Below are 9,668 nucleotides of genomic sequence, written 5' to 3'. Positions count from 1 at the left end.
TCGGTCAGTGGAGCATCCAATTCTTGGCTTCAGCTCAGGTCATGATCTCAGGGTCATGAGATCAAGCCTGGAGTCGGGTTCTGAGCTCAGCACGGAGTCTGCTTAAGATTCTCTCCCTCCCCCTCTTCCCCTCCCCACCCCACCCCTCCCCGCCCCACCCCGCACTCTCTCTCTATTAAAAAAAAAATATGTACGTTCATAGCAGCTAGGCGATTCTCCTATGTGGCAAGAAGGAAGTCAGATGCTGGTAGTCCTAAGGCACAGCTGCATGTACAGGGCGTCATGAATAGATCAGACAATTCCACGGTGATGGAGGTCGGGCAGTGTTCACTACGGGGAGGGGGTGGGGGGAGAATGGGCAGGGACTGGGAAGGAGAATGACCTGGCTTTATGGGGTGTGGTAACGTTCTAAGTCTGGATGTGGGTGCAGGCATCCAGACTTGGGTGTGTTCACTACTTGAAATTCCTTGAGATTTACATTTATGATTAGTGCTTTTTCCTGCATACTTGTCATACTTCAATACAATTGCTTATCTTTCCAAAAATAAGTAAAATTGCAGAGAGCAAGACACATTCACTGAACATTAAGCAATAATTCAATTGGGGTTTTCAACCTTTTGTACTGTGTATCAACTGCATTTCTCTCTCCTTAGCACTGTTAAATTTGTTCAATATCCTTTCTCCCCTCCGTTCTCTACAGTTTGTTATTATTTGGCTTGTATTCTACTGAACACCTATCTGAAACGTGATGTTCTCAGTCAAAATGAGGGTTTTGCATTTTATGCACACTGATGCAGTGTACTGATTTATATTGCTGAATGGTGCTCCATTTCACAAATATGCTAGTATTTATGTGCCCTTTCTTCTACTGATGGGCTTTCAGTTTTTTCAAATTTTTCAATATTATGAACACAGCTGAAGGAGGGGGGTGGGGGGATGGGGTGGCTGGGTGATGGACATTGGGGACGGTATGTGATGTAATGAGCACTGGGTATTATATAAGACTGATGAGGGGCGCCTGGGTGGCTCAGTTGGTTGAGCGTCTGGCTTCAGCTCAGGTCATGATCCAGGAGTCCCAGGATCGAGCCCCACATCGGGCTCCCTGCTCAGTGGGGAGTCTGCTTCTCTCTCTCTCCTCACCTGGCTCGTGCTGTGCCCCCTCTCACTCTCTCTCTCAAATAAATAAATAAAATCTTCAAAAAAAAGACTGATGAATCACCGAACCCTGCTTTGGAAACTAATAATACACTATGTGCTAATTAACAGAATTTAAGTAAAAAATAAAAATAAATTTTTAAAAAAGAAATAAATTTTAAAAAAGAAACTTTTGCATTTCTTCAGGAGGTGAAAGCAGTGTTCACTTTGCTGTCCCTTTCAGATCGCTCTCTGAGCCCCGTGTCCACCCCCACCAGTGCCTTGTAGGGCTTCTAGCCACCCCCGTGATCTCCAGCTCTGAGTCTCAGCACATTTTCATTGGTTCTCACCTACCTGATGAGAGCAAAATGGGATTTCACCGTGATTGTAATTTCCGTATCATCGAGTTGGGTGATTTTAAGCCGAGGATGACTTGCTTGCCATACACTTCAATCATTCTTGTGGTATTTTAAGCTACTTCTTAGGTATGGAATTTTAAAAATCTAAAGCAGTTTATGTCACTCCATTATCTGAAACCTTCCAATGGCTCCCCTCTGCACTCAGAATAAAATCCGCACTATCTTGGCCCATGGGCCCTGCTGTTCTATCCCCCGTCTCTCTCTGTCCATTCATCCAGAAAGCAGCCCCTCGTCCACTATGTGCTCATCACAATGGCCTGTTTCTAGTCCTTGAATATGCTACCTTCTTTCTGTCTGTAGGCTTTGCTGATCCCTCTCTCCATAATGCTGCTACTCCATAGTTTTCATTCCCATCTCTTTTGGGGCATTCAGAACTCAGATCAACGTTACCTCCTTAGAGAGGCCATCCTCAGCCATATCCACCTTGATTTACCCTCTTCAGAGTATTTATCATTCTCTGATATTACCATATGTCTTTATGCACTTGACTGTTCTCCTGCAACAGTATGTTTGCTCCATGAAAGCAGAGCATCATCGTCTAGCTCATTTACCGTTGAATCCCCTAAATTGAGAACAGTCTTTGGCACACAGTAGATGCCCAATAAATGTTTTATAAATAAGCTGATGAACAAATGAACTACTGAAAGCATCGATTTCTAAAGCAGAGGCTTTGTCAATATCCCCAATATGCTATTTCTAGCTTAGTCAGTGGCAAGTTACTTAACCCTTGTAAGACCTAGGCTTCTCATCAGTAAATTGGGGATAACATTTAGTATCCACCTACCATGTAATTGTTCAGATACAGTAAAATGTATGTATGCTCTTAGCAAAATGCCAGCCTGTGGTGTGGGTAGTTAACAAATCATAGACATTATTCCTATTATTATCATAATTCAGTTTGACTTAATAAACACAGGTGTATACTTGCAATATATAGGTACGTGCACACACTTAGGGAGAAAATGCCAAATTCACAGCATCTTTACACCTACCTGTCTACAATCACAGGAGATTTGGTAGATTCTTTAGCTATTTCAGAAGCCACAATATAATTGCCCAAAGAGTAAAAAGCTCTTCTAATGATAGTTGGTTCATCATCAAAGATGTTCCTCCACTGGCTGATGCAAGCGGGGGGCGACTTTAAGAGCACAGCCTTGAGTGAGTCCGAAACTGACCGGGTCACAGTGGTTTTGCCTGCAGAAAAGACACAAACATAGCGCTTCATGACCACAGCCACCAAACGGCTCCCAAACGCTCATATTAGCCCAGAAAGAGCAAAGACACTCTATCCACCTGTAAATCAAAGCAGTTCATTGCCTACTATGATTCTTGATTTAAAAAAAAAAAAAAAAGACGCAGACCTTTAGGAACCTGGGTTTCCTCTCTCTGGTATCACAACACTTGGAAGAAAACCAAAATGGTGCTCTTGTTTACAAATTAATGATAAACTCTGGCGTAGACCTCCGGGCCTGGGAAAACCTCCACCTGGTTCCTCAAAACACTCTGCACCTGCTGCGGAGGGAGCCCCGCCTCACGCTGAACCACGTGACGTCTGCCCCAAGCCGGACCTCGGCCTTGGCCGGATCCTGCTGCCCTTGGCGCCTTGCTTCTCCTGCTTTTTGTGTTTGGGGCTAAGTGTGAGTTGTCCGTTGTGTTTTGGTATCTGTTTGGCAGCTCCAAGGCTTTTTCCCCTCCGCTTCCTAGTTCTTCCTAATTTTGCTCCAGAAGGGCCCTCTGAACGGCCTGTGGGTCCCGGATACCCCGGTCTGGCTCAAGTCCCTTCACTTTCGCCCGCGCTCTTTCTTCTTCTTCTTTTTTTTTTTTTTTAAGATTTTTTTTTTTTTTAATTCATGAGAGACAGAGCGAGAGAGAAAGGCAGAGGGAGAAGCAGGCTCCCAAGGAGCAGGGAGCCCGATGCGGGGCTCGATCCCAGGACCCTGAGATCATGACGGGAGCCGAAGGCAGACGCTTAACGACTGAGCCACCCAGGCGCCCCCGCGCTCTTTCTTCTGTCGGGGAGGACCGCTTTTGCCCTCCTCACCGGTACTTCTCTGATCTGTTCCGAAAACAGTCCCGGGGTCAGCCCTTCCAGAGCTGTCCCCGACCACGGCCCTGTTCCCCACACCGAGGCCGCATTCAGTGCCTTCTCGCGGTCACCAGAGCACCTGAGGCCCAGCCTCCCCTGGCCTCCCGCCGGAGGTCTTATTCGTCTGTCTCCCAGGCCTGCCTAGCTCCGGGCCCGGCACGCACTGGAGACCGACATGAAGCTTATGAATTGAACTCTGTATCGAGTTTGACTTATTCAAGACCTGTCTGTTCCCGCAAGGGATCAATTAATCGCATTGCCTATAACTCAAAGGTAGCATTACCTGTGGCATCCAGTCCTTCGATGGCAATGACCGGGAACTTTCCTCTCTCGGCCTGCTCCGGGCACTGGTCAACCAGGTCAAGCACTGCCTGGGCTTCAGGAATGAAGGGTACGCACTGCGAAACAATGTCTGCGCGTGAGCAGTGAAGCAGCGGGGCTTCTGCGGTCTCTAACTGCTGAGAGCAAGACTGCCCAATGCTAAGAAGGCGTTAGTTGTGTTTGACGCCGTGCCAAATTCATAGCATTTTGAACCTGGGAAGGGCTGAATTCCTTCATTTTTTACTGAATAGCTGTGCCTCAAAAAAGGCGATAGCGGCTGAGCTCACTCAGTCTGCAACCCACGCTGACCAGCTACCCCAGAGGAGGAAGGACGGGCAAGACCGCAAGTGCGGATTAGGGTGACCCAGCGACCGGAAACTGTAGCACGTGCTGTGCCAGCTGCGACCGCAGCTCCCGGGAGCAGCCAGCACCGTCCCTTCCTAACCGCTAGGGGGCGGAGAAGAGAGCCGCGCGCCGCGGTCACCCGGTGAGTTGCGCGGGCGTCCCGGGCCGTTCTGAGTTCTCACCTTCGCTTTCCCGCACTGCTTACCGCGGCCTCTCTGCAGCGAGGCCCGCACGTTTGTACATGCGTGTGCTTCATCTTCTAAGTGCTTTCGAGGATTAACATGGCCAGCCTTCACGGTAACTCGGTGAGGGTGGCAGCATTATTATTCCCCTCTACGAACTAAGGAAACTGAGGCGGGGGGGGGGCGGGGAATAAGAAACTGAAAGTGACACAGGTAATAAATGCCGCGTTGGAATTTAAACCCAAGCGACTGGTCCTGCCCTTTTAAACCGCTTCGTAATACAATCCCCAAAGCTTGCAAAATGCACTAAATTCCACAGTGCAGCCTCAGAAAGCCGAGTCCGGACATCCCAGGCCCCGCCCAGGCTGCGCTGGGAAAGAATCTTCGCTCTCCTTTCCTGAGCACCTGCTGTGTGCCAGAGCTCTGCTTGTCCTGACCAAGGCTAGGCAAGGGTTTCACAGACCAAAGGGAGAACAGAGGGGTCGTGCGACCTGGACCAGCAGCCAGTAAGCAGGCAGCCACGGTTTTAGAACAAGGTTCTTAAACCCCAAACTCATGCCCTTTTCTCCCCAAAATCACGCCCCGGCCTCCCAGATGGCATGATCCTCCCCGCACCCGGCGGCCTCTTCCCTCCCGAGGCGCCTTCTGCACGCATTCAGAGCAGGCCTGGCGAGCGTGGCCTTGGGACATCAGTTCCCGCCTCGGATGGGAAGTTCCTGGCGGCCAAGAATGGAGAAAAGAGCCGCAGTGTCTAAACCAGAGTCTGGCACTCAAGCGGCCTGGTTTGTCGACGGCGTCAATCAGTTCCCTGGGCAGCAGAGGCCAGGCTGGAGAGGCCAGCCCCGGAGAGCGCGCGCCCTGTCCACTCCCTGTCTGGGGGGCCCACCCGAGTGCCGGGAAGGGGCAGAACTCTTACCGCCTCCAGAACGGCGCGGGCGGCCTCCCGATGCGGGAAGACCCCAGAGCTGGGCAGGTCGGGCACCACCGGGTGCAGGGCGGGCTCCGGGGCGGACACGACGCGCTCGCGGGGGCCCACCTGCCGCCACCCCGCGCCGTCCCGCAGCTCCCACAGGTGCTGCCACACCTGACGGCGCGCGTCGCCCACGAACTCGCCCAGACGCGGGCCCTCCGGGGACTCGCCGAGCAGGGAGAACAACGCGCGCCGGGTGTCGGGGCTGTCGCTGGGGTCGTGGAGCAGGAAGCCGTGCTGCACGCCGCCCGCCCCGCCGCCGGGGCCGTAGCACAGCAGCGGGCTCAGCTCGCACCGCCGGAGGGGGTCGCGGCGCAGCTGGTGCAGCAGGCGCTGGTGCAGCCGCGCCGCCCGCACCCGGGCCGCGCAGTCCCCGCCCGGCGCCAGCGGCACGCACAGCGAGTAGCTGCGGCCGGGCGGGCCCAGGAGCGCGGCCGCGCGGGGGTCGGGGAGCGCGCCGGGGGCGTCGGCGCCGACGGCGAAGTGAGCCAGCGTGCAGCCCGGCAGCTCCAGCGCGAAGCGGCGCGGCGGTGCCATGGCCGGAGCGCAGGCCCCGCGTCGCGGCCCCGGGAGGCGCCCGAGCAGCAGTGGGGAGCGCGGGCGGAGGGCGGAGGCTATGGGCTCGTCCGGTCCCGCCCCCGCCGCTCTCGGGCCGCCGCCGGGGAAACGAAAGTTAAGCGACCGGCGGGCGGGGCGGGGCGGGGCTGGGGGCGCCCTCTGCGGCTCGGTCCCCTCTGCCCGCTCGCGGTCCGCGCCCACGAACGGCGGCGGCGGCTGGGAGGGGGCGGTCGCGGGTGGCGCGCGCGTCCCCGGCTGCCACCCGGAGGGTGCTCTCGGCCCGGCGCTGGTTCCTCCTCTGTTGTTTACGTCCCGGGTGTGCGCGCGCGCGCGTGTGTATGTCAGTGTGTCCCGGAGACAGCGCGCGCCGAGCTCTGCCTTTTAGCTTCGTTCTCTCCCTGTCCCCCGCCCTCCCTCCCTCTCTGGCTCTTCAGTGCGGCGCAGACTCCTGACCCGGGCGGGACTTGCAGACCCCTTGGCCCCTTCCTCAACCTGAAGCCTCCACCTGACCCGCTGTATCGCCCTCACTCTGACCCAAGTCCTATGGGCTGCTTTGAAGGCCTGAACAGGGAGCGCTTTTCCCTCTTCTTGGAATTACCCCCCTCTTTTGCTGACTCGCAAACTAGGACGTATCGCCAGATTTGCAGGGGAGCCAAATAATGGCCTGCCTTCGGGTCCAATTCGCTGGTCCTGGCATGCTGTGTCAGCCCGAAGCCCGCACCTTGGTATAGCAGCTTTCACACAATTATTCAGATGTTTTGTTTTCACTCAACAGCTGATACTTTGGAAAATGATTGTCAAGCAGGAACGTGTGGGTGGCTCAGTAGGTTCAGCGTCTGCCTTCGGCTCAGGCCATTAGGGTCCTGGGATCGAGTCCCGCATCAGCTCAGGTCATGATCGCCTGGCCCTGGAATCAAGTCCCGCATCGGGGTGGGGGGGGGGGTCCTTGCTCAGCAGGGAGTCTGCTTCTCCCTCTGACTGCAGCTCCCCCTGCTTGTGCGCGCTCTCTCTCTCTCTCTCTCTCTGACAAATAAATAAAATCTTCATAAAAAACTGAGCATACTGAAAACAAAAATCCTATGGGGAAAACTCAAACATTTAGAAAAGAGATAAAGATGAAAAACATTAGATGAACTGAGGGCAAACAAACTTTGTAATTGAAGCAGTTTGGATTTAGCATGTGTGTACGTTTAATTCTGGAAGGAATACAACTTTTGGACAAACAGGAACTATTATAGATATGTGGTTGAAGTATGAACTAATAGACAAGGAGCAATCGGATTAAGATGTTTTTAGCTCTCTGAGTACAGGATCATTCTTACTCTCTGTGAGCAATCTCACTTTGGGGCATTTAGTGTGCAGGGTTGTTTTCACATGTATAGTATTCTAGTGGGAGTGTAAATTGGTTCAAGTACTTTGGAAAACTCTTTGGAGGTATATGCTCAAGGGGAACACACGTACACCATATGAACCAGTGATTCCAATCCTGGGTATATACCCAACATAAATGCATACATACATGTCGACCAAAAGATATGTACAAGAAAATGCATGGTGTAATAGCAAAATATTCCAAATGCTCATCATAATAAAATAATTAAATGTATTGTGGTATATTTAAACAATGAAATCAATAAATGGGAGCTATGAAAATTAACAATCTACTGCTAAACACGGCAAAGTGGATAAGTCTGCAAACACAACAATGAGTGAGAGAAGCCCAGCAGAAAGAGGACGTGCTATTGTAACCTAGAGTATGGTTTTTAGGACAGGGTTATCTTTGGAGTGGAGGTAGGGTTTAGGGCCTGGGGGAAGGTCTTGGAGACTTCTTGGTAAAATTCTATTTCTTGATAAAGATGCTCATTACATATGTGTGTTCATTCTGCCAAGAATTCGTTGTGCCGTGCATTTATGAACTGTGCACCTTTCAATGTATGTATAGTAGTTGATGTATGGTACTGATGTACAGTATGTATCAGTAGAAGATTTACCACAGAAATGTTATGATGATTGCAAATCACTGAACCGATTCCACCATCTGCTAATGGGTTGCAGGCACTGCTGGGACATTCCTGCAGGAAATGGCCCACTTCAGGGAGCATGGAGTACATTAAGGATGTGCAGGTGTTTTGAGAAAAAAGTCTCTGGCTAAAGAGAAATGGTGATGACATTTGGCTGTTTTCCAGTTGCATTTGGATGCCTTTAGAGATGGCCGAGTCCCGAGTAGAAAGCCTAAAGGGGGCTGCCTTGTACCTCCTCCAGCCTATCCCCGTCTTGAGCAGTTGGAAGAAGAAATCCCTCCCTGGGCCCGCGCAAGCCATGACTTTGATTATGAAAGTCTTACCACTCCTGAAACTTACTCTTAAATGAATGGGAAACGACAAGTTGGAAGGAATAGAACATCTGTTCAAGGACTTTTGTGAGTTCTTTGCTGGGAAAGACTTGGACTTATTTCTATTTTTTTCATATTAATATTTTATCTAAAAAATAGGAGGCTCTCAGTTGTTGAAGCAAAGAAGAAGGAAGGAAAGAGAGAATGCCTGAATGAGTGAATGAATGAATAAAAGAAACTGGTCCCATTAGAACAGACTTAGGAACAAATAATAAAATAATGTGCTAATAATGATCAATCATTGAGCAGTGTTGCAGGTGTTTAAATCCCAGTTCAGACACTTACTCCCTGTGTGACGTGAGTTTCCCCAGCTATAAAAGAAGTTAGTACATGCAAAGTGCAGAGCAATGCCTGGTACCCAGTGCTGGATTGTGGGCTAGCTATTGCTAATTTATTATACAAGCAGCACTCTCTGTACTTAACATACGTTAGGTCATTTAATCCTGACAATGCCCTCTGTGAGTGCGATATTAATACCCATGTTTCCCAGATGTGTTAACAAGATCAGGCAGGTAAAGAAGTTTACCCAAAATTAAACATTCCTGGCTGAACTAGGATTGAAATCTTAAAATATTTAGCTTGAAAAGCCTACATTGGCTCTCCTCTGTGCCATGCTGCTTTGATTTGAAATGAAAACTGACTTGGTTTTGTTTCTTCATATACATGTGATCTAGCAAAGAAAAAAAAAGTGTTTCTTGATTATCGTACCATGGTGTTATTTCGAAATGTTTTTGGCTAAGATGATTTCAAGCACTTGGACTCTATCCACCAGTGCATAATTGGAAATCATTACACGTAGCCTTGCTATTTTGGTGAATTTGCTTTCAGTTTCCTTTCTAAGTAAAATGAAAATCATCTTTGTTTCCATTCAGAACATAACACTACTAGGAAAACAATAGCTAACCCTAACTGAACACTTAGAGTTTTCCATACACTGTCCCAGTTTATGTGATTCACATGCATTAGAATTTTCAGTCTTCCCAAAAAATCCCACGAGACAGCTGGATTTACAGACGAGGCAATGGAGACCCAGAGAAATAATATAAGTTACCAAAATCACATAGTAAATGATGAGCTGGGTTCACGGCTCCAGAAGCTTCCCCACTAGGACTGTTGCAACTTTCCACAGGTCTCAGGAGAACTTAAGACTACCTGTTCAAACACAACTCTGATTAAAGACAACTGAAGGAAAAAAAGTTCAGCACAAAATTTGACAGTGCTTTCTAAGAAACGGTAAAAATAAGGAAGAAGCCACTGTAAC

The 9,668-nt window shown here is 50.1% G+C and overlaps 1 protein-coding gene across 2 annotated transcripts; it reads right to left on the bottom strand.

Annotated features, from left to right (window-relative positions):
* Positions 1 to 431: 431 nt before the first annotated feature.
* CMPK2 (cytidine/uridine monophosphate kinase 2) lies at positions 432 to 6,022 on the bottom strand. Of its 2 annotated transcripts, none has more exons than XM_081797247.1 (3): positions 5,404 to 6,022; positions 3,923 to 4,037; positions 432 to 2,747 (listed from the first exon to the last, which is right to left on the bottom strand). In XM_081797247.1, the coding sequence occupies exons 1-3, from the start codon at positions 5,992 to 5,994 to the stop codon at positions 2,542 to 2,544; spliced, it is 912 nt and encodes a 303-aa protein (XP_081653373.1). In that variant the 5' UTR covers positions 5,995 to 6,022; the 3' UTR covers positions 432 to 2,541. The 2 variants fall into 2 exon arrangements, with proteins under 2 accessions (XP_081653373.1, XP_081653374.1); XM_081797248.1 differs by having other exon boundaries at positions 5,572 to 6,021.
* Between the last annotated feature and the right edge of the window lie 3,646 nt (positions 6,023 to 9,668).

This window comes from Leptonychotes weddellii, chromosome 10 (genome assembly GCF_054177405.1).
Source record: "Leptonychotes weddellii isolate Sample4059 chromosome 10, ASM5417740v2, whole genome shotgun sequence".
NCBI lineage: Eukaryota > Metazoa > Chordata > Mammalia > Carnivora > Phocidae > Leptonychotes > Leptonychotes weddellii.
The sequence above is the reverse complement of the archived record's forward strand: the minus strand, read 5'-3'. Positions and strand labels throughout refer to the sequence as shown.

Bases quoted from the DNA above. Each gene is read 5' to 3' on its own strand.
- CMPK2 (XM_081797247.1), bottom strand. From the start codon at position 5,994: ATGGCACCGCCGCGCCGCTTCGCGCTGGAGCTGCCGGGCTGCACGCTG. The intron at 4,038-5,403 runs GTAAGAGTTCTG...ATTGTTTCGCAG, and splicing joins CCCGCGCCGTTCTGGAGGCG to TGCGTACCCTTCATTCCTGA. The intron at 2,748-3,922 runs GTAATGCTACCT...TCTTTTCTGCAG, and splicing joins CGAAGGACTGGATGCCACAG to GCAAAACCACTGTGACCCGG.